The sequence below is a fragment of the Mauremys mutica genome, chromosome 8, assembly GCF_020497125.1.
Source record: "Mauremys mutica isolate MM-2020 ecotype Southern chromosome 8, ASM2049712v1, whole genome shotgun sequence".
Taxonomy (NCBI): domain Eukaryota; kingdom Metazoa; phylum Chordata; order Testudines; family Geoemydidae; genus Mauremys; species Mauremys mutica.
In genome coordinates this window covers 17,826,401-17,851,003 of record NC_059079.1, presented here as the reverse complement: position 1 = coordinate 17,851,003, position 24,603 = coordinate 17,826,401, and the positions used below count along the sequence as shown (strand labels likewise).

The following is a 24,603-nucleotide window of genomic DNA, read 5'->3' as shown; positions in this document are numbered from 1 at the left end:
CCCTGATTTAGATAGTGGCATACGTAGCACACTTATAAAGTCTGCGAATGATAGCAAGCTGGCAGGGGTTGCAAGTGCTTTCAAGGACAGGATTTAAATTAAAAATGATCTGCACAAACAGGAGAAATCGTGTGAAGTAATAGGATGAAATTCAATAAGGATAAATGCAAAGTACTCCACTTAGGAAGGAACAATCAGTTGCATACATACAAAATGGTAAATGACTGCCTAGGAAGGAGTACTGGGGGTTATAGTGGACCACAAGCTAAATATGCGTCAACAGTGTAACACTGTTGCCAAAAAAAGCAAACATCATTCTGGGATCTATCAGCAGGAGTGTTGTAAGAAAGACACGAGAAGTAATTCTTCCACTATACTCCGTGCTGGTTAGGCCTCAACTGGAGCATTGTGTCCAGTTTTGGGTGTCACATTTCAGGGAAGATGTGGACAAACTGGAGAAAGTCCAGAGAAGAACAACAAAAATGATTAAAGGTCTAGAAAACATGACCTATGAGAGAAATTGAAAACATTGGATTTGTTTAGTCCAGAGAAGAGAAGACTATGGGGAGACATTTCAAATACATAAAAGATTGTTACAAGGAGATAGAATAAAAATCGTTCTCCTTAACCTTTAAGGATAGGACAAGAAGAAATGGGCTTAACTTGCAGCAAGGGAAGTTTAGGTTGTACATCAGGAAAAACTTCCTAGCTGTCAGGGTGGTTAAGCACTGGAATAATTTGCCTACGGAGGTTGTGGAATCTCTGTCACTGGTGATTTTTAAGAACAGATTAGACAAACACCTATTAGGAATGGTCTAGATAATACTTAGTCCTGCCATGAGTGCAGGGGACTGGACTAGATGACCTCTCAAGGTCCTTTCCAGTCCTATGATTCTATGTTGGGACATCTAGCCTCCCCAGGCCAACATGTGTGTTGAAGGTGAGGAAGCTTGAAATTGCACCATTTAAGCAATTACGTATGGCCTTCAGATGCCTAGCAAGTTGAAAATCTTGAGTGGGCAAAGTTTTAGCATCCCTATCCCAATCAATCAAAAGGGAAAGTGGCGAGTGCCCAGAGAAGAAGAGGGAAGGAAAAACAAGGTGAATGTTGCTGCCAATCCTAAATTTCACAGCATTTATTTATGACCACAGAAATGAATCACCTAGAGACCACTTGGAGCTTTAAAGAGGCACACAGCCAGAGGTTCTAGACCCAAATTTGTATTGTACTTCCCTTATCAAATTTGTTGCAAGATCTCCAAATTCTAAGTCACTAAAGAGGATTGGGATGGGGAGAAAACCCCATTGGTGAGAGGCTGAAAACACCTTCTTATTCTTATAGAACCCACAAGAATCAAGGCTGCGTGCATTTCCTGCTGGTCCTGCACTGGCAGTTAAATAAAAACCATGCTAAATGGAAGTCCATAGTTAAAATAGTTTTAAAAGTTACAACCCAAAGCCATCATAAGCAGATATAATGATGGAGGCAAAAAAATAGTGATTTAAAAAAAAATAATTAAAACCCATTTATTTCAAGTTCTACAAGATATTAAAAAGAAAAGCCTGTGGCATGGGACCAAAGGCTGAATACTCTGGGGTTAAGTCAGACACCTTAGGTTGTAAGCACACTTCCAGTTTTAAAGTGTATCAAGCAAATGGGTCAACTCTCAAGATAGAAACTCCATGACAAGTCAAAGAAAGGAAGTATTTTAATTATTATACTTTTGCATATCATTGCAAAAGCAGCTGCACATTACCTGAACTCAGCTAAGAAGGTCAGGGAGGCACCTCAGTTTGGCACCATCAACACCTGACACTACTGATGCCATAGCAGACAGGGCTAGGAAGGAAAGCAACTCTGGGAACAGGCGAGATGAATAGGCACAAAAATCACAACAACATTACACATGGAATAAGTCTTCATGACATTTTTATATTTAAAAAGTACTTAGACTAAGGGCATTACTTTAGGTATCATCTTTCAATCATGAAATCTCAAATTAGGAGCTGCATGCCAGTTAATCCTACATTAATCCTTTGTACCAACAGAATGTTAAACTCTAATGGAGGGAAAAAAGAAGAACAAAAGCAAATTAAAAATATTTGTATTACTTACCAGAGTTTAAATCCCGTCCTGGATTGAAGGCTTTGCTATTAACTGTGGTGGACAATCTATCACAGCTGATAGTTCTAGAAACATTGGTGTTAAAATTCCCATCAAACCTGAAATGACAAACAACAAGATTAGCAAAGCAAAAGCTGACTTTGTAAAAATGTCTAGCCAAGGATTTATAGAAAACTGATCAGTTCGCAAACAGCAACTGGAGTTCCATTTGCATTTTTAATGGCATGGGCAAAAGAAAATTCCAAAGCAAAAAGCGGGCGAGTTAAAACTTCCCACTTACAGGCCATATCCTACTCTCTAATGCAATGTGCTGCATATTTTCATTTTATCCCTTGTGACATGCAAGCAATCATGAAATTAGAGTTGTAAAAGGCTATGTTAATCTGCAGGCCAGTGCTGGTTTGTTCCCTGGCAGAATATCTGAGAATATCAGAATATCGGGGGCCTGCCCCACTCCATGCAGCTCCCGGAAGGAGCTGCACGTCCCCCCTTTGGCTCCTATGCATAGAGGCAGCCAGGGAGCTCCGAACACTGCCTCTGCAGCGCCCATTGGCCAGGAACAACAGCCAGTGGGAGCTGCAGGGGGTGGTGTCTGCAGATGGGGCAGCCGTAGAGCCACCTGGCCGCGCCTCAATGTAGGAGCCGGAGTGGGGACATGCTGCTGCTTCTGGGAGCTGCTTGAGGTAAGCGCTCCCCAGAGCCTACACCCCTGACCTCCTCCCATGCCCCAATCCCCTGCCAAAGCCCTGATCCTCCTCCTGCCCCATAAACCCCTCAGTCCCAGCCTGGAGCACCCTCCTGCACCCCCAACTCTTCATGCCCAGCCCCACCGCAGAGCCTGCACCCCCAGCCAGAGCCCTCACCCTCCCTTCACCGCAACCACCAATTTCGTGAGCATTCATGGCCTGCCATGCAATTTCCATACCCAGATGTGGCCCTCAGGGCAGGGTGGGCAAACTTTTTGGCTCACCCAACCCTAAGTGGTGAAGATCCAGCTTGGGAGATCACATCATTAGGAATGTTTTCCAGCTATTCAGCGTATATTTTTTTTCTCTTGGTTTCATTCCATTGCTCTTAATTATACACTCTTTTACTAGCCTGAACATTTCCTCTTCCCTGCCTTGCATTCCCAGTCTTCAGACACTGTATTTGTACATGGTTACATCTCTCGCCATTACATTTTGGTCTTTGGAAGTCTATATATAAGGCAGTTACAAGCCTACTTTCTGTAGAAAAGCATGGGGACTTCCAGTGTAATTAGAAATGCCTGCAGTATATTTTATTACATTTTTATTTTACATTTTCCATATTTACCAGGTGAAATAATTGAGAAATGGTAACTGAACCTCATTTTAGAGACAAAAATATAAATCAAACCCATATACAACTCCGCAATGACTTTAATGAAGTGAAGACATTCTCCATTTTGGTCTGTTTTTTAAAATGCCACATGTCAAGGCTGAATCCCCACTCTGTCACTCCGAGTGCAGAAGTGGGGGCCCGCAAGGATTTTAAAAATTAATACATGCCACTCCAGGCTTCTATTACGCTCCCAAGGTTACAGCTTCTCTCTGACCTTGGCTTGGTAAACGCTGCCACCACCCAAATGCAAAAATACCCATTTGAACCCAGGAGGAAGCACTTGGGAATTTCTTCCTGTGGGGTACCCTCAAGCCCTTTCACACACACACCCTGGGGAAGAGCTGAGAAAGAAAACAAGGACATTAGCTGTTGCTACCAGCTAATCAAACAACATGCACAAACCTCTTAGGACACCAAAAATCCAAATTTTGTTCTTTAAAAGGGTAAATTTTATTAAAAACAAAAAGAAAGAAAATACATCTGGAACTTAGGCTCTTGTTATATTTTAAAAGAGCAATTCCAAAAATCAAGCATCCAAAATAGCTTTCTTGGGGTTCAGCTTAAAGGTTACAAGCAAACAAAAGCATCTGGGATTGGCACAGAGGAGTCCACAAGCCAATAAGAAATAAAATAAATAACCCTAATCGTGTCTTTTACTTACATATCTGAGGCTCCAGATAAGTAGGTTCAAGGTATGAATTGATAATCTATAATCATACCTGGCTTAAAGCTTCTTATAACATTAACAGAAGGGAAAGTTTCTTTCCCAATTTTAAAAAGTTCTACCATCCCATTGGCTCTTTAGGTCAGGTGCCCACTCCCTTTCTTTTACCTGTGGGCTTGTGAAACTTTTACAGGTAAAGCAAGCAGAGAACAGACCAAGAGGGATTTTATAGCTAATTGGGTGGCTGGGTGTCCATCAAAGGGAGCTACTCCCCCTTCTTCCCCCTTCATGTATCACACCACATAATAGTAAATGTGCTTCGTATTTAACGTACTTAGATAGCAGCAGCATTTATAAGCCTTTATTTTATTAGAATTAAAAATCAAAATCTGATCAAAGGGAACCTTGTCATCAGATTTGATAAAAATAATTGATGTGATGCATCAGTGTATCTTATTTGCTATAGCTTAGGCCCAGATTTTTAAAGATATTTAGGCGTTGTTGCACTCAGCATCATAACATCTAACTAATTTAGGAGCCTAAATCTCATTGTCAAAAGGCACTTAGACACTTAGGAGTCTAAACTCCATCAACTGTTGATGGGATTTAGAGCATGTCTACACTAAGGGTGCTACTGTGGCACAGCTGTAGCGCTGTAGTGTAGACACTGCCTATGTTAACAGAAGGGGTTTTTATGTCAATGTAGGTAATCCATTGCCCGAGAGGCAGGAGCGTGGTCAGCTGAAGAAATCTTCCATGGATTTAGTCATGTCTACACCAGGGAGTAGGTCAGCTTAACTGTGGCACTCAGGAATGTGAATTTTTCTCTCCTCCCGAGTGATATAACTAGGTCGATCTAAACTGTAAGCATAGAACAGGGCTCAAACTCCTAAGTGTCTAAATCCCTTTTGACAATGAGATTTAGTCCCCTAAATCAGTTAGGTGTTGTGATGCTAAGCACAGCAATGCCTAAAAACGACTCTGAGCACCTTGGTAGTATTTGACACCCAGTCGTATTATTAAGGATCCTCACCAATTACCCACTTCCTGTCAAAAATACTCTGCCACTAATCTATCCCTAGGAAATCATAACAAGTTCCCCTGCACACTGAGTCTTCATGAGGTGAGGTTCTGAAAGAACCTAGCCTTTTTTTAAAAGAAGTTGGTGGAAAGCAAGTTTAGGAAAGAATTTGGGGAAGGAAAATTCTTCAAGACTATCAAATTTCCAGTCTTACAGTGTTAGTTAAAAATTCCAATTGTAGAAAATACTTTGGTAACATTAAATCAGTAAAAATACTGGCCACTTTGTCTCAATATTAGCAAACAAAAAAATCTGGTGTGTATTTATATAATATCCACCTCACTGCACTCTGATTCATTAATTTGGACCCACATTCAGTAAAGGATTTAAGCACATATTTAAACCTCATTGTCTTCAGTAGTGATGGGATTACTCAGCTGCTTAAAGTCAAGCGGACACACAACTGCTTTGCTATATCTATTTGCTAAAATTATTAAAGGTGAAGCTGGTCATCCTCCTCTTTCCCCGCCCCCACCACCGAAAAAAATGATCAACACAGATTTTCATTTAAAAACAATATTTTTTAATTTACAAGCAATTGGTCAAAAATTCAAAATTCAGAAAAAATTCTGATCAGCTCTCTAAAGAAGTCACACACACTAACTTGGAGCTTGATAAGATGAGCAGATCCACTTTAGCCACATTAGAAACTAAAACAGTAAATAAGCTCTTAGGGATAGAGACTGTCTGCACGGTGCTTGTACAACACTTACCACGGCTGCGGCTCCTAGGCATTATCACAATGCAAATAATAAACAAACTTCCCAGTGAGCTCAGTTAGAGAAACAAGTAAAGAGAAAATAAGAGAGTGATATAGAGGAAGCATAATTAGAGGTTGAACACTTTGTTGCTCGTGTAGGCAGAGCTGTGTGTTAGCCAACTTCTGAAGTGCAAATGCAAGCCTGGGTGTGGGAGCTGGTCAGAATGGGGGCAGTGCTGGACGTAGGAGGGGCAGAAAGGGGCGACTGTGGCAAGGGGCATGGCTGAATGACAGTTCAGCATATATAATTAACGAAGTGTGTTACCCTCTGGTAAACTCCTGCCTGTGATATGTGTAGGCAGCAACAGAGGGTGCCAGAGAGCTTCCTCTGCCTGAAGTGCCAAATGGGCCTAACTCTAGTGGAAAATCAGTATTTTCCAGTTTTCACCAAAAACCAATAGGATCTGCCCACTGATACCCAGACCATTCCCTGGAATTTGGGAATTGATTGGATGTGGTTTTCAAAAATGACTGTGTTACAGACAGACAAGTTGAGAGCAGGACCTTGTGTTGCTCTAATAACATAGCATTCTCTCACATTTTGGGTGTGCTGTGCTATTCATGGCTCCATCCTCCATATTTGAGGATGAGCTGAGGTTTGCACTTAAAATAGGGAGTCAACCACTTCGTAACATAGCATGTTTCTGAGTTACAATTCATTTTTTAAAAATCTTGTAAGAAAATTTAGCACTTGCATTAAACATTTATTGATCTTAATGATTAATAATATGATCTTAATAAAAGAATAGCACCAAAGTCTAATTTTACATGTACGTAGAATTCATTGGAATCTCATGCAGGGGCTGCAGTTGAAGAAATAAGATGGCATTTAAACTCAAGTATTCATGACTGTTAAATCTAGCCTGTGGTGACACCATGACGTAAAATGGTTTTAAAAAATATCAAATGTGTCTTTAAAAATCAGTTTAATCTAATCTGTGACCACAAATGCTACAATGCCTTAATCATAATATATGGCTATTGAAAGTATCACTAAAGGGCAGAGGTATGGCTCTTTGGGTGCCGTCACTGTGTATTTTCGTATCATAACAACATGTTTGGACTTCTTTTGAATTTAACATCAATTTTGATTATAATGGTTGTTTTTAGACAATTAACACCCCCAGGTTTTTCTCCTAAAATAATTTACAGGACGTCTTAACCTTAGTTCCATCTTAATGCAGTATTTTTGTCTGGGAATTTATATAGGGCCTAATTTTTTGCATCCTAAATAGGGTGAACAGATGTCTTGATTTTATAGGAACAGTCCCATTTTTTGGGTCTTTTTCTTATATAGGCTCCTATTACCCCCCACCCCCCCCCACCCCCTGTCCCAACTTTTCACACTTGCTGTCTGGTCACCTTAATCCTAAAGATCCCTAAGCACTTTGTATACAAATTTTATAATGCGTACTACACATTCTCACATGCATCTATACACTGTTATTACATACATGCCAATCAACAACACTACTTATTCTTTCCCATCCCACATACCCTCACCCATCACTTGAAGTACAATCATCTCAGTGGTACGATGTGGTAGCTGTTTAATTTCATACAGCAGCACTGCACAACAGTTTAAACAGGAAGCAGAAAATACGGGGGAGATAGAGGGTATTGACAGAGAGAATGTAACTATCCACACTGTAATTTCACCAGGGTCCTGGGACTGAAATCCTTGCTCTTACAAAAAATACTGTGTTCTTCTTCACTGAGCACATATGCTCAATGCTGCTTGTTGCGCCTCATCCAAAAGAGCACTGTCAGTAGCACAGGGTCAGTGTTGGTGCTTTGATTCAGTGCGGGCTTAGTTGGCATTGGTATTACCTATTGTATCACCAATAACACCCTCCTGCAGTACCTGGGATTTCCTTAGAGATCTGCCTCCGAGTACCTTTGACACCCAACCTTGCTGAGCTTGTGAGATCACAGCCGAAATTAGATCAGCTGCAGTAGAAAGGATGATAATACAATAACTGAACTAGGCCAATAAGTACCACCATTACCTAATGGGAAAAATAAAGAAGAGAGGGCAGAGCTTCAACTAATTAGCACAAGTATTCATAGTCTTCAAAACTGGGGGGTAGGGAGGGAGGAAAACGGTAGCATGTACCTGCTTCGCACCGTGTGCAACACTCAACGGTCCGACGTAATGCTGGAGCACGCTTCGGAGAAACGGGACAGGCGGTATAGGGAACAAGGGGATGGATCTGGTGGTTGAACTGGTACACTGTCCCCGAGTGCACCTTCAAAAGCCTGGCTTAGGGCCCGGCTGTGATTTGTGTTGGCCTTGGCTCTGGTCTGGCCTATTAGAGTTGTTGTTACTGCACCGCCTTCTGTTATCTCCGCCTCGCCTGCGGTAAGGCTCATGCCTAGGCCGAGGCTGGTAGTGGTGCTGAGGTGGAGGCTGTGGCTTCAAGGGCTTCCTCTGAGTCGCCAGAGTGTGCATACCCAGCGACTTCAGTATAGCCCTTGAGTCTTTGAGGCTATGTAGCTTTGCATCCATCTGGTCCAAAAAAAGTCCAGACCCTTCAAAGGGGAGGTCCTGAAGCGAATTCTGGACCTCAGGCAGCAGGCCTGACTCCTGAAGCCACACCGATCGCCGCATGACCACACCAGATGTAATTGTCCTGGCCACCGCGTCAGCCAAATCCAAGGACACCTGGAGAGAGGTCTTTGCTATGGCCTTGCCTTCGTCCACCAGGGCCGTGAACTCCTGTTGGGAATCCTGCGGAAGGTTGTCCTTAAACTTCCCCACTGCTGGCCAGGAGTTGATGTTATGCCTGTTGAGGATGGCCTGTTGGTTAGTAATCCTCGACTGGAGGCCCCCTGATGAATACACCTTCCTGCCGAACAGGTCCAGGCGTTTTGCTTCCTTGGCCTTAGGGGCCGGGGCATGCTGCCCGTGGCGCTCTCTCTCGTTCACCGCCGAGACTACCAGGGAACATGGGTTTGGGTGGTGGAACAAGAACTCATATCCCTTTGACGGGGCACTCCACACCTTTGGCTGTTGGCGCACTGGAGGCTGGGGTCTGCCATATAGTCTTAGTTTGACTGGATGGTCTTAATGAGCGGGAGCACTATTCTGGATGGACCTTCTGGGCTCAGAATGTCCACCAGGGGGTCCTCCTGCTCAACTGTCTCCTCGGCCTGCAACCCCAAGTTATGGGCGACCTTACGCAGCAGCTCTTGGTGGACTCTATAGTCTATTGGTGGGGGCCCGAATATCGCTGTGCCCGCCACCGCTTCATCCGGGGATGACGAGGAGGTCAGCAGCTGCTCAGCCTCCTCCTGCTGGTCTCCGTCCCCCTTCCCCAGGGGAGGTGCTTCTGGCTTGGGCCGGGCAGATGACATTGGGGCGGCACTGGACTCAGTGCCGGTCTCTCTGGTCTCTTGGCTGACGAAGATGTAGGTGGTCTGGACACAGTAGCTTCCCGCACGGACGAACGCCGGTGTGGGGACCAGGACCACTACACCGAGTAGCTGGCCCTGGAAGGAGCTCCTTGCCATTGGTGGTAGGCCCAAGGGGTCCAGAAGGGCCAGCGTCCCGGCAGCCCCCGTTGGGGGTGCCAACCAGCCTGGTGTTCCGTATTGTCCGGTGCGGGTAGCTGTACCGGCCCGAGTCAGCACCGGACTCCAGCAATGCCAAACACAACGGCCACGTCGGTGCCATCGATCTGTGTCAGCAGGAGGTCAGCGAGCAGCTTCTTGCCGATCGGGAGCGGGACCGGTACCACTGCTCTTGGGACCGGGATTGGTACCAGTGCTCCCGAGACCTGGACCGGTGTCTTCTGGGAGCCTTCGGCGATGACCGGCTCGTCTCCTCCTGGTGCCAGCCTCTGGGGGGTGCCGGAGAGTGGCATGACCCTTCCACCAATTCCGCACATTGACTCGCCTCTGGTACCGGGAATTCCCTCTGAGTCAGGGGTAATTCGGAGTCCACCGACTTGGAGCTTGACTGGGACCAACACCAGGAACAATACCGGGATGGTGCCCTTGAACACTGCACCATTGCCAGCTTTCCCCTCGACGGCACCCTGGGCACAGGTACTGGAGTCTTCTCCCTGGCCAGGAGGGGGCTCGCCGCTGATAACCCGATGAGGTCCTTCGCCACCTCAGCGGTGTCAGGCGTGGAGGGCTGATCTATTACTCCCTTGAGCCCATCATCCGCACTAAGTTCACTTATAGCTGGACTCAGTGGGACTTGTGGCACCAGTACCAACAGTAACTGCGCCGGTACAGGATCCATCACACTCTTCCTGGTTTCCAGGGCCTTAGATGGTGCCAGTCTGCTTTGCGGGGAACATCTGTGCCCTTCTTTTGGTTTCGTCTTGGGCCACACCAGGAAGGATGAGTGGTGCCAGGGCCTATTTTGGCGCTCCAAGGCCGATGGCTTGTGGTGCTTGACCGGCACCAGGTCTCTTGACAACTCTGGGGCACTCCGCACCGAGGAAACAAGCCGACGTCAGGTGCTCCGGGCCCGGTGGCTGCAGCGCGGTGTCCATCAACAACTGTTTCAAACAAAAGTCTCTCTCTTTCTTTGTTCTTGGCTTGAACGCCTTGCAAATCTTACACCGCTCCGTTTGGTGTGCTTCCCCCAGGCAATGTAGACAGGAGTTGTGGGAGTCACTAACTGGCATGGGCTTGCAGCACGTGGCGCAAGCTTTAAACCCGTGGGCCTGCGGCATGCCCCGCGGCCTGGGGCAGGTGCTGGAAGCCTCCAAGCACCTAATCTATTAAGTGTCCACAACAAAGAGATGCTAGTGAACTGATAATAGCCATGTAACTCTAAAGCTAAGGGACTGCTTCTCGTAGGAGAGCAAGAGGTTGTTACAACGCTGCCACAGACGGTAAGAAGGAACTGGAGGGGGTTGGGCCAGCGGGGTATATATGCATGGTGCAGTGGCGCCACTCAGGCGGGGGCCCCACCGGCCCGATGGGACGGAAAAGTTTCCGATGCTCGTGCATGCGGTGTGCGCACACCTAATGTGGAATGCACATGAACAAGCACTCCAAGAAGAACAGATGGTATTACCCTCACTGATCCCTCTCCTCCACCTTCCTTATTCAAATGATTTTATCTTATCCACAGACCAACTCTTGCTCCCTTTCTAACTGCCCCTTGATAGAAAAGCTTCATCCTTGGAAAAAGTGTCATATGCCATTAGAGGTGGGTGTTTCAACAGTAACACTTTATATTTACATAGTACCTTTCACCCTAGTGTGTCAAAATGCTTTAATGCAAAAACTGGCCAACCAAGCCACACAACACACCAAAGAAGTAGGAGTATTAATACATTCATTTTCCCAATGAGTAAAAATCAGGCACAGAAAGGCTGTAATATCCTCAAAGATCTCAACAGCAGAGCTAGAAAGGAACCCAGGAGTCAACTCTGTCCTGCCTCCGCCTCACATTCTGACAACTACACCTCTATTCCTTCTACACATTCTATTCCTTGTTAATACATTCAAGCAGTTAAAACAGCAGAGAACATAAATAAAATAGCAAAGAATCCTGTGGCACCTTATAGACTAACAGACGTTTTGCAGCATGAGCTTTCGTGGGTGAATACCCACTTCTTCAGATGCAAGAAGTGGGTATTCACCCACGAAAGCTCATGCTGCAAAACGTCTGTTAGTCTATAAGGTGCCACAGGATTCTTTGCTGCTTTTACAGATCCAGACTAACACGGCTATCCCTCTGATACATAAATAAAATAGATACATTTATAATATGCAATCTAGCTAATAAAATATGCAGAATAAAAGATTGACAGCAGCCCTGAGACAGAATTATTATAGCATTTGCTAGTAGTGAATGCTCCAGTAAAGGTTAGATTGGGAACAGTATCTAAATTTATTTTCAGTTGCTGTTCACTGAAACTGGTTTTGCACATTTTCCAAAAGGGATTTATTTTGAAAAGTTTAAGCTAAATCAGGTTCAGCCACTTTTGTGGCAGGAGGAAACCCATGTTCCAAATGAAATTTTGACATTCACATAGCCATAAACTTGTTGGTTTCTTTTTTTAGTCCTTTGTCAGAAAACAAATGTGAAAAAAAAACCAAGCAAACATTTCTGTATTCGTAAGATCATGTATATAATCTGTATTTATGCAAATACCCCAGAATTTACCATTTGTTTCTTTCTGACTTAACTTAAAGCCGCATCAGTTAGGATGTATTGCTAAATGTATCTCTGCAGTAAATCGATTAAAAAAAATTCCTGGCTTCTGACGGCTTGATTTCTTAACCGTAACTTGATGTTAATTCTAGCTTCTGTACTGACTTACTTACAGATCTTGTAACTACCCTATATGAAAATGTACAATGGGGAAAATCATTTACTTTAGAAGAAGATATAAACTCTACAGAAGTGAAATTTGCAGGCAACTGTTGATTGCCTCCACTGCTGGATATAAATAAGTCCTGATTTTTAGCAATATCCTACATTTTTACAGGCTGAAATACTAGCTTGTAGACTAATTGGGCAACACAAATGACAGATAAGACCTCTTCTGAAATCTGGCCTAAAATGATACAGGTGACATTGTTCAAAGAATTGTTTGTCAAAAATCTCCCCAGAAAAACTATATAGTTGGTTGTAATTAGTCTCTGCACGTACTTAAATAAGATCAGACCGTTGGCTGAAATTCAGTTTTAAGAGAAGTAACATTTACTCCAATCCCCCCTCCCCTTTTCATATATATAAAAACCCTTCCTTCTGGATTCACTTTAATGAACAACTGATCGAAACTGCATCCCGAGGGAGAAAACAGAACTGTGACTCCCACTTTGATCTCTTCCCCATGGAGAAATTCACTCCCTGCCTAGCTTGCAAGATGTTCATTTGATTGACATTTGCTCTGATGTGCAAACTGCTTTGAACTTCAGACATTTAATTCCCATCAGGCTGCAGTCATTTTTATTCTCCTTCAATAGGATTTACAAGCAGGAGATCAGCAAATGCAGAAGATAAAATAAATTTGCAAGCGCTTTAAATCTTACATCAAAACAGTGTTGAAGTGAGCTCCAATTGGATTTCATTCAGCCTCAATTCAGTGTAAATCAACTTCTGTGCAATTTCAGTTTAGAAAAAATAAGGGAACGTTTATAAAAGTAACACATATCTGTTGGAGTTTGCCTATTGTATTAAGGTTGATTTCTTTTCTCTCACTCTTTGTTTAATTTCCTGTAAAGGTGGTTTTGGTGGATAAATGCAGCTATGTAATACATTCACTCAAAATTCAGCATTTTCTTTAAAATTCTCAAACTGGCATGTTTTATGGATAGCAAGACATACCTTTCTACTCATATATTTTATTTATATATATATTTACATATGGTAGGATTTAAATATTTAAATACTTTGGGAAAGAAACAATGGTTTTGATTTTGTTTTTTTCAAGTTAAGTGAAAATGGCCTCACAGGCAAATCTACTGATGGAGGCCCCAATTCAGCAAGGTACGTAAGTAAGTGCCTAACTTTAAACATATGAGTAGTATCATTGACTTCAAGCAGTACCTGAAAGAGGAGGAGCATGATTTCGGTCACAAAAAAATAAGGTAAATTATCTGAGTCATGTGCTTGGGAGAAATACTGCAACACAGCAGTGCATATATTGACACAAGCTGCTGTAGCAAACCCCCCTCTAGCTTGAAGCACAGGCACACTTCCTCCCACAAAGGAAAAGTTACATTCCAAGACAGCCAGTTCCTCAATGCCCATTAATTTGAAAGTCTGTTTTTCTACATGTAACTCTAAGGCTCACACTACAAAAGCCTTCCAGATTCCCTGAACACCCACAGCCATCTTTGTTAGTCTGGTCAGCTCTAGCCAACACAGTTTACATTTCCTTTAGTAGGGTCCAATCCAGTTCTCTTTTGGAAGTGCAGCACTTTAAATACTAACTAGAGCAATACATTTTAAAGGAACTGGTGGGATTCCCCTTATCTCCCACTTAACTGCTCATGAGAGAAAGGATAAACAAAGCAAGAGCTGTGATAAAATTGAACAGCATTAGCAAATATTTAACCACCTGTTTAAAAAGGAGAAAAGCCCAGCCCACTTCTGAAGGACTATCACATTCATAAAGTAAATGATCTTCAAAAACCAGTTTGTGGGTTTACTTATTTAAACAGCTACACTAATGGATGTACTGCAAAGTTGACAAGTAATATGTCACACTGATAAGTATTACTCCATTCTATCTTTTCACAAATTGAAACCGATAAAAGCATTCCATAAACTTATCAGCAGTGCGGACTAAAGCACAGAAAACAGACCTCAAGTAGCCCCAAAGGTGTGTAAACGATGTCAGCTAAATACAGGGAAAAGTTGCGTACTCTTAACATGAAACAAATACCATCACAGAGTACTTTAAATAAAGATTTTTGGAGACTCCTAAAATAATTTTATATAAAAATTAGTATTGAAACTTATTTTTCCCGGGCAGAGGGAGGGGTCTGCACATGTGTTCAAGTGCATGCATATGCCACACACACATGCAAATAAGTTCCTCATTGCTCTCAGGGATGACCCACTGTGGCCACTTGCAGAATGCCAGGGATACAGGATTGCCTGGGGAGGGGTTTTTAAAGCCTGGAGGAGGGAGAAGGGAACCCCAGATTGAGTTAGAGATAATTTTGTCTCTATCTAGCAGGAAGTCAGTTCTCTGCCACTTCTTTTCTTGAGTGAATGGTAGCTCTTATGAAGATTAAGAAGATTAAGAAGATTAAGATTAAGCCCCTGGAAATGGAGTCCTGTCTTCAGGACAAGGATGGAACAGGCAGCAGCAGAACTAGCTCCTTCATGTTACCCCACACATACATTTGGGTAAGAGGTTGGGATCTCTTCTTTCTGAAATAACTCTTGCTGCAGTTATCCATGGCTTTGTGATCCCCAGACTGCACTACTGCAATGCGCTCTATGGCCCCAAGGTACTTATCTCTACACTGCAAAAAACAGACCTGCAGCCGCGAGTCTCAGAGAACCAGGTCAGGTCAATTGGCTCGCACAACAGTGCTGAAAAGAGCAGTACAGACATTTGGGCTCGGGTTTCGAGACCCACACCCCAACTCTGGGTTTCAGAGTCACAGGCGTAAATACTTTGTTGAAATGGGGCCTATAAAGAGGCTACCTTTGAAGACCACTCAGAAGAATCAGCTAGTGCAGAACATGGCTGCCACTGTCTTTGGACCCAATCATGCAAGAAGCCGTACGTCTCCCTGGAGACCTGAAATATAGCTAGGCAATACATCTTTAGTCCTTGAAATCAATGGAAGCTAAAGCCCAGGGAGGAGGGTGGGCATCAGATCCTGAACTCCAACCTGATTCGCAACTTCAAAGTGCTGGCTACACAGCTATTTTAGAGCCCTTGTGCGAGTCCCGTTAGCCCAAGTCTGTCAACCTGGGCTGGGTGGCTTGTTCCCAGTCATTCTAAAATGTTGCATAGACCATCAACCGTAAATGGTTTGTGCTAATCAAAACTCTCCTCCCTAAGCATCTGTGCAAGCTGAGGCTGAAGTAGCATCCACGGCCTTCTGGGCAGCCCCTGCAGTGCTGGGCTACTGGATCCATGTAACTGTCGGTTAACTAGCCACAACCTCCCATCCTCAGGCCTATTGTGAAACTGTGCTTCATGGTGTAAAGCGGACGCAGAGACAACCCTGTGTTACCTCTCCCACTGTGGTGTTTAGATGTGCTTGTCATTATTAGAACTGGGAGCACTGGCTGTTGGGAGTCTGAAAGGACAGGAAACAGGAAGGAGGGGGGAGGAGTTGAGGAGGCTGAGTGAGAGTTACAGATGGTGCAGCAGCAGCTTGGTACAGAGGTTTCCACTGTAAAAATAAAGTCCTGTTGAAGTTGTTAGTACCTTGCTTGGTTGATACAACACCCGTGTGCTGCTTCTGCTGCATCTTGGCCCCTTACTTAAGCCAGAAGATTTGGTCCTAAGAAATCGACCTTGCATGAGCTGACCACGCAAACCCTGCGACTGCACACTACAAGTTCTGTAGTGTGCTTTGATCTATCCCACTTTGAAACAGGAGTAGATCAAAGTGCACTCTGGTACTTCAAGTGCATGGGAACAGGATTCACATGGACAAGAAGCCCACAGACAAAGGTAATGGAAGTCTACCACAGGCAAGTATGAGGTCAACTTACCCTCCAGCTTGGAGTACTAACTGTCCTTATAGACAAGCCCATAATGAGACCTCATTTAGAATATACACTCAGTTCTAATTGCCTTTTTCAATACAGAAATACAGTGGAAGGCAACCAAAATTATTCCAGGTTCAGGATTTTAAATTCAACATATGCCGAACTGACTATAAAATACACAGCTCTGATACCCAGGACAGCATGTCACACCTGGAACAAAGTTAACCAAATTTTAACTAATATTTAAAGGATGTCAATTGAAAAAAATTCTGCCTGAGAATTTTGTACTCAGTATAATAAACAACACCCTGGGCCCCAATGTCCAAGTTCATTTTGTGTGAGTGCATCTCTGTGCCGGTATGGAGCCCTACTGACTTCGGTGGGGCTGTGTGTGGCTGTCGGGGTGAATCTGTATGCAAAGAACTGCAGGATCAGAACTTAAGTCAAGCGCCCACCCCCCCAAAAAAAAATCCTCTCTATTTTTACAGCTCATTTACTTTGTGCATTTGATAGCACTTTATGTTTAACTTATTTCCACTGTTTTGTTGACGGTGTTTCATCCCTTTCATATACAGTACTAACGGGATGACCTCACTCTGAAGCACTGCTCTGGGAGAAACTCACATGTAAGTTTTTTCCTAGGTCCTACACTAGTAGCTGCAGTTATATTAAAGCAAGATTGCCAGATCAGCACACAGATAAATGGGCAACTTGCATCCTTAGTTTCCAAGCTACTTAATTTGCGTTTCCTTGGGAGAGGAGTGTTTTAAGCATTATAAATGGGCGATGTAGTCTTACGCAATAGGGTTTTATTAAGTCAAGGAGCAACATAATTCAATTAAACAGTGTTTTTATAAAAAAAAACCCCACCCCAATTCAATCATAAACTATGTCTGGAGCCTGCATGACATCTGTTTTTCATGGATTCTTCAGGCTCCTTTAATGTGGAAACCCACACTTAATTTTTCCCAGGAGGTGTTATGAGATTAAAAGATCCATACTATTTTCCCCTCTCCGCCTTCTCTACCACACAGCAGGCTAGCTGTCCTTCTGGCTGAGAAGGGCTGGGCACAGATTTATCTGCCTCTCACAACATTCTTCTGGTTAGTTGGAGTAGTGATATGTGCTCTCTCTTCCAAGGGCTCAGTGTGCTGGCACGGCAGTGTTCCCAGTCTTTTAAAGCCTTGGAACAGGGAACAAGCTCAACTCCGTAATTCTGATCTCCTGACTGCTGACATACTTGGTTACCATTGGACTGCCTTGGCCAATACCATGTTTTCGCACCTTCTGCTTCTGTACTAAGCTGAGATGGCTTGCAAACCCCCTGTCTGACATTAGCCCCTTTCTGCTCTACAAAAAGCCCAGAGACAAATGTAATAGAAGGTGGGAAAGGCTGGCCAATCACATGCTCTCTCTCACCAATGGAATGCTCCTTCAAAAAGGACCTCAATCTTGACTCCTATCAGCCGTAGAAAGCAGACCTTATGAGTTCATTTGTGCAGGGAGTGATAATTTGACTACCAGTTTTTCCTCCCCAGCAATACAGAGTTATAACCACTGATCCATATAGAAGGAACATTTTAGGATGTTGGAAAATCGCTAGGAAAGAAGAGGATTTCTAGTTCTATAGAGAACAGGAGTACTTGTGGCACCTAGTTCTATAGAGGTCATCCAAGGGGGGCTTGTTAATGAGGTACTTACTGGCCGCCGCCTCCAGCAGCCCCCATTGACCCGGAGTAGTGAACCGTGGCCAGTGGGAGCCGCGATCAGCTGGACCTGCGGACGGGGCAGGTAAACACACCGGCCCGGCCCGCCAGGTGCTTTCCCTACACAAGTGGCGACCCCTGTTTGAGAAACCCTGTATTACAGGGAATTCTTCTTGGGATTGACTTTTAAGTTCCTTTGAAAGAGCAGTCCTCTCGTAGGCAAAGCTGCCTTTTTCTTCCACACTGCCCTTCTTTGAGCTTCTTTGAGAAAAGATAAAGTAAAGTAGATTTGTACCTGTCTGCAGTCTAGGCAGGATATTACTTTGTCTTTAAGAACCAGACTGAATCTCCCCAAGAGGTACACTAGGCTTTGGAGTTAACAAAGGGCCCAGACTCGGGACATGCAAAATCTCGTGTCTGAAGCTACCAGACTGTGGAGGCAGAGACCCTTCTCAGAGAATGTAGGCCTGATCTATCTGAGCCTTGAGAAGACACCCATGGAAGTCCTACTGCAAATTTCTGTGAGGCTTGAAGTACTTTATGAATCACTCCACTGCAGAAAAATTGGTCTGCATGGGATGCACTTGCATAACGCTTTCATCCCCCCCGTTACATATTGCTATTTTCTTCTATATTTAAACCTTGCTGAAGTGCAGCTGTGAATGCAAGCAGATGCACCTGAAGCAGAGAAACACAAAGCCTGGTGAAGAAAGGTACAATGCTCTGTGACTCTGATTCAGGAGTCCATCTCTATTTAGCAAAGCACTTAACTGTGTATTTAACTTTATGTGATTAAATCCCACTAACATCGGCAAATGCTTTAATACTTTGCTAAATAGGGATGGATTTAAGCATATGCTAAAATGCTTTGCTGAATTGGAGAATATGGAGAAGTTGGTGCCAAAACTGCTCAACAGCCACTTATTGCTCTGCCTTGGTGAAAGGACTTGAAGTGGGGTGTGAGAGTGAGAGAGAGCGAGAAAGAGAGAATTCTGAAATAAAAAACATTCCTCTGCACACACTCCCCTCTGGGGAGAGGATGAGTGAACACACACATGACAGGATGTCAGTCACATTGCTTAGTGCACTACTGGAAAGCACTCAGATGCTACAGTGATGAGTCTGGTATAAGAACCTATACAGAATAGAATAGTACAGATTGGGGGCTCCAAGTCCAAGAAATAGTGTTGTGTGTTCCCCATTCTGACACGACAGCAGCAGTCACCCAACAAATTATCATTTGAATTCTGTCATACCATGATTCTGGTACATTAACACCAGCTGTGTATTAGCAGGGTTGCTGCTGCTGCTAAATGTAAACAGCCCTCAGCTGCACTTGGAACACAGTGGGTGGCAGGGTCAGATGACAAATATATTTTAAAAATTACATTGCAAGTACAATAAAATACAAATTACAAATACAAAACTACTACTTGTCAGTGTCTTGGAAAGCGATCTGTAGTAGTTTTCCAATGAATCCTATATCGATGCAATTCTAGAAATCTTAAACATTACACAGAGATATGGTTTAAGAAGCCTGTATAAAACCAACTGTTCATATCAAACTTCCTCACACAGTTATAAATATTGTTCATTTGGACTCTGCACGATATGAGCTTTAACTCCAGTTCTACATAATGGCAATAAACTACACATTGTTTTCATTGTCATCTCTCACTACTTTAATTAAAGTAGAGACTAAAACGTCAAGCTTATTTTATGTTGAATTTCCAATTTTATTGGTTCTATTTTCTTTTTATTGGTTTATTTTTACTACCCAGTTGCTGTACTCTTGTGTTTTCATTCATCTTAAGCAATATAGCAATGTATACACTTTACTTCTAAACCAATGCTCAGATTGCTAAGCTATATACCAACAATAAACGGTCACACTTTAATCATCTTTGTCAAAATAAAACCCTCCTCTTTCATGCACAAACACAAAAAAACCACTACTCCATTAATCAGTTTTTTCATACTAGCCTGCTACCAATACTTCATTCCAATTTTCCATAAGACGCTGGCAAAATTCCACAGTACTGAAATTACAAAAGGTTGGAAGAGAAATATATGGAAAATCGACTATAAAAATAAATGCTAACAATTTGGCTTCTGATTACATACAGAGCTGAAATGGCTATGCTTTCTATAGGTGTCTGGTAATAATTTGATTCAATAATTTGAATTCTTTGGAATTCTCTTACACTAGTCAAGATGCTTGGGTTATGCTCCCGCTTTTACCACCAGGTAGAGACAAAGAGTGAAGTATTAAATGGTGTCATATCCTTTGTTTAAGAGGGTCTTACGGCTTGATGTCCTAAAATAAATTATAACTAAATTATAACTACAGTGCAGGAGCATTCATAGTGGTGGGCAACCTGTGGTAATCTGATTGTGGGCGAGACATTTTGCTGACGTTGACCATCCGCAGGCACGGTCCCCCGCAGCTCCCAGTGGCCGCGGTTCACCGTTCCCGGCCAATGGGAGCCGTGGGAAACGATGGCCAGCATGTCCCTGTGGCCCACAAGATTCCTCTCCTCTTATGGGCTTATAGGTCGATAGCATAGTACATAATGGAGGTAATGGTCTTCCTGACTCTTAAAATAGACAGTCTGAAACAAATGTCTCTGACAGCTGTGAACTTTTTCACCCCCCTGTTCATCACACTGGGGTGTTAACTCTAAGACCCAATAATGCCACCTTAAATGTCAACGTTAACTATTCCTTTGCTGATCACTGTAGCAGATTAGGTGAGAAAGGAGACTGACGCCCACAAAGTGGAATTGGGCATTGCTGCGTGGGGGGGGGGGGGAAAGAAAGAAAGAAAGAAAGAAAGAAAGAAAGAAAGAAAGAAAGAAAGAAAGAAAGAAAGAAAGAAAGAAAGAAAGAAAGAAAGAAAGAAAGAAAGAAAGAAAGAAAGAAAGAAAGGTTCACAAAAGTAAAGATACTACTTTTGAATGATGTGAATGATGCTGAATGTGACAGTAAGGCAGTTAATAAACAGTAACACTAATGAAAACAAAGTTTTGTTCTATAAAAGGCTATGTTTTACTCCTTTTCTTTGTATAACCTTTCATTGACACCTGTGGGATATCTGCTGTGGATTTAGAGTAGTTACATAGTTCTGCATAATAATCCTGGCCCCAGGATCATAATTTCACATTCAGTTTGGCCTTCTCCATAGAATTAGTTGGATGACCCTGTCAAACAAGAGCAGACAACCAACTGGGAACCACTTAACTGATGCAGTATTATTCTGCCCACTAATCAGCATCAGAGAGAATATCTTTAATACAACACTCTCACCTGCTTCTTCTATGTTTTATTGGCAGTGGCTCCTATTTATTTATTTTTTTAAATCACTTGCTGTGAGGAATTCGTAATTTGGATCCATGAATATTTTACACTGTCAATAGATTTGAGGTTCCAAGTTGCTTCTAGGCTAACTCATTCTGTTAGTACAAAGCTGAAGTAAATTTAGAACCTATGAAAAGTTCCAAAATAGATGCTCTCTATTAATTAACAAAGACTATGCAACATGGGCAATGGGCTTATGAGTTTCACCCACACCATTTCCATCTCATCCCCCACTGCAAATTGCAGTGCTCTTGACTGGCAGGCCCATTTCTAAGAGATGAGAGGGTAGCTCAGTTTCTATTCTATTCTAATCCTTGGCCTCTTTGCTGAGGCTGCCAAAATATCGTTAATTAGCATTAGTTGCATTAGTATTTTGATGTGGGCATCTGTCCACTCAAAACTGGATTGAGACCACCAAATTTGCTTCACACAGACCACTGAACAGTGATGTAAAGGCTTATTTGTAACCATCTGGGGCCTAACCATATTGAGATTGGGGCCCATATTCCAGTTCAAATAAATACAAACAAAACAGGTTACATTTTCCAACAAACCTGAAACCATGCCATAGCCCAGGATTATAGCTGTGCTCAGACATCTGAATATAGCGAATAATTACATTTTATTAATATATTTCCATTCCTAAGTAAACACATGTTATTGTGATACCTCTACAAAGTTGGACACATAATGAATGTAGCTTGCATAAATTGCCTTTAACACACATTAACCCAACCCATCTTTCTCTTCCGGAAAGGCTGTTTAATCCAGTCTGGGTTTCAAAATCTAAGATCTCTGAGTTGAGCTTTCTCTAGTGCACTTTATAACAAGCCAGAAATGACTTCCTTCGTCATTTACACCCAGTAAAATAAGAGAAGCTGGGACTCCAAAATAAATCAGCCAATGATTTCATTACAGAGAAAATGGTTACACAGAAAACCAGAGCTGCAATATTATCACCGCTCACTTCAGTATAGCTACACTGAAGAGTATTGTACTCCACAATGAATCCCTTTGAAATAAATGGGTCTACTCAAAGAGTAAGAGACTACTTAATGTAATTAAGAGCAACACAATGTGGCCTAACAATATTGGTAATGGCAGGATCAGGACTACTGTTTTGTCATTTTCCAGTGGCCACAAGAGTGGCAGACAATACAGACTTTCCTTTCCCACAACTTAATTGAAAGCATAAGTAATCTTAGCACTAAATACTTACTCCATCATAGACGGTGGAATAGTACAGCAGTCTTGGATTGCAGTCAGGGGTGATGTCAGGTGAGCAGTATATGAAGCTTCCACTACTTGCTTATTGCGATTCACTACATCCAAGTAACGGTTAAACTTCTCCCGAATTTTTTTTGCCAGCTGAAAACAAAAATACTTAAAATTAAATCAAAGACTCTTTGTACTATCTTCTGCCATGCTAATGAATCAGTGTTAAAGGAAAAACAAACTGCATACATGAAAGCTAAAAATTCCAGGCTTTATGCAATATCTCACTTAGTTTTCACTGTGCAGGTTGAAATAGTCATCATGTGAGTCATAAAATGGCCATACTAAGCAATGATACAAAATGCTAAAATATATTTACTGTCTTGCAACAGATACCCAAGAATTTCACCCTTTTCAGCCATGCTAATTTAGCTCTAGCTGAACCAGATGTCATGAAAAATCACCAATTTTGCACTGTGAAAAATATACTTTAAAATGCATTAAAAATAACGATGTGTTGTAGCTGTGTTGGTCGCAGGATATTAGAAAGACAAGGTGGATCGGGTAATATCTTTTATTGGACCAACTTCTTTATTGGACCCAGACCAGAAGGAGAGCTCTGTATAAACTCAAAAGCGTGTCTTTCTCACCAACAGAAGTTGGTCCAATAAAAGATATTCCCTCATTCATCTTGTCTCTCTTAAAAGTAATGCGTCAGAGTACCTTCATTTAACTGTTTTAAATGAAAACTGGCACATAGCTCTCAGCCTTTGAAAGTTACCCAAACTTCATTCTCATATTTTACTCCTCACATCTTCCAGCATAGGACCTGATCTAACTCTCTTTCAAGTCAGTGAGAGTCTTTCCGCTGCTGTCAGTCAGAGTTGGATCAGATCCTTTGTGCACTGCTTAAGGATACTGCTGCTGTATTTACCATCTAACACAAGTATTGCAAACAATTTTTTCTGAGAAGGCTGAAAGAAAATATGATGGAGATTCAATTAAACAGAACAATATTATTAAACATAAGGACTTAAGGTTTGGCCCCATAATCCATATTTAGGGTCCTAAATAAACAACCTGAGCACCTCAAGTTGTACTTATTTCAAAAAAGGTGCTTAGTGCCTTAAAAAATAGGGACTCTTGCTGAATTTAGGAGCTTGACTTTAGGCACTCTCTATTTGGTAATTTTGGCTATTCTCTTTACATCTCTCTAATTTAAGAAACTGTATATCCCTGAAATGTAGTAAATATCACACAGGAACCTCCCTGGGATATTTGCTTTTAGCCTGTCAGCCCAGGGGGGCCTGGATCAGTGTTCATGTTGCACTCCCTGTCAGTACCGGGCCTGGGCCAAGGAAGCTCATGAGCCAACCAGCAGACCAAATTCAGTGATGAATCCTGGCCACATGCCACCTGAGGCACATTGCACATATGCTAAGAAGAAGATCCAAAACCCACTGAAGTCAATGGAAATGGATCAGGTCCCAAGAGCATGATTTTGTTTGGCACACTTGGTAATATCCTCTACAGTCTACAGCTTGCATTCTGAATGAAAGGGAATAATCTTTTAACAGTTTACTGCCAGTAGTGAATATTCAAAAATGTTTCACTTCACATTTTAATTAACTGTATCTTCAGAGCTGAAGAAAGTTCTTTAATTACTATATGTACATCATTTTGCTCCCTTCCAACTCCAACACCTCAGCTAAAGAAATGACCAGACAACACTAGTAAATTTGTACATGGAGAAATGCAATTGGTCAGTTCAGATCTCCAGGACTGACAAATGTCTTTCCTAACTATTACTAACGGAACATTGCATCATGATTTACTTTCTTATATGAATAATAAGGCCCACACTGATAACAGCAATGAATTTGCCTCCATTGTTCCATCAAATGTACAGCTCAATTACAGGTCTCCAAGGTACATAGTTTTTAACAGACTACTGCTCAAATGAAATGACTTGTAGAATTATATCTAATTGGTTTTGTAGAATGATTTATTACTACCACACCAGAGGAGTACTAATTGCTTCCCTATTACAGCTCTTTCAATTGTCAGATAATACGTAGCTGAGTACGTTTTCTCTTGTTCTGTTTTCAACTTTCTTTTGATTAACCGTATTCATCAGCATATTAAATGTAACACTGGAATACCTAGCCCTC

The 24,603-nt window shown here is 42.5% G+C and overlaps 1 protein-coding gene across 2 annotated transcripts in view; it reads right to left on the bottom strand.

The window, feature by feature from the left end:
- Positions 1 to 24,603, bottom strand: part of CACHD1 (cache domain containing 1) — a 184,848-nt gene that overhangs the window by 74,218 nt on the left and 86,027 nt on the right. For both annotated transcript variants that reach the window (XM_045027872.1, XM_045027873.1), the window contains exons 3-4: positions 22,437 to 22,585; positions 2,117 to 2,223 (exon numbers count right to left, since the gene is read on the bottom strand). In XM_045027872.1, the coding sequence (XP_044883807.1) occupies positions 2,117 to 2,223; positions 22,437 to 22,585 (256 nt within the window). The remainder of the gene's footprint in view (positions 1 to 2,116; positions 2,224 to 22,436; positions 22,586 to 24,603) is intronic.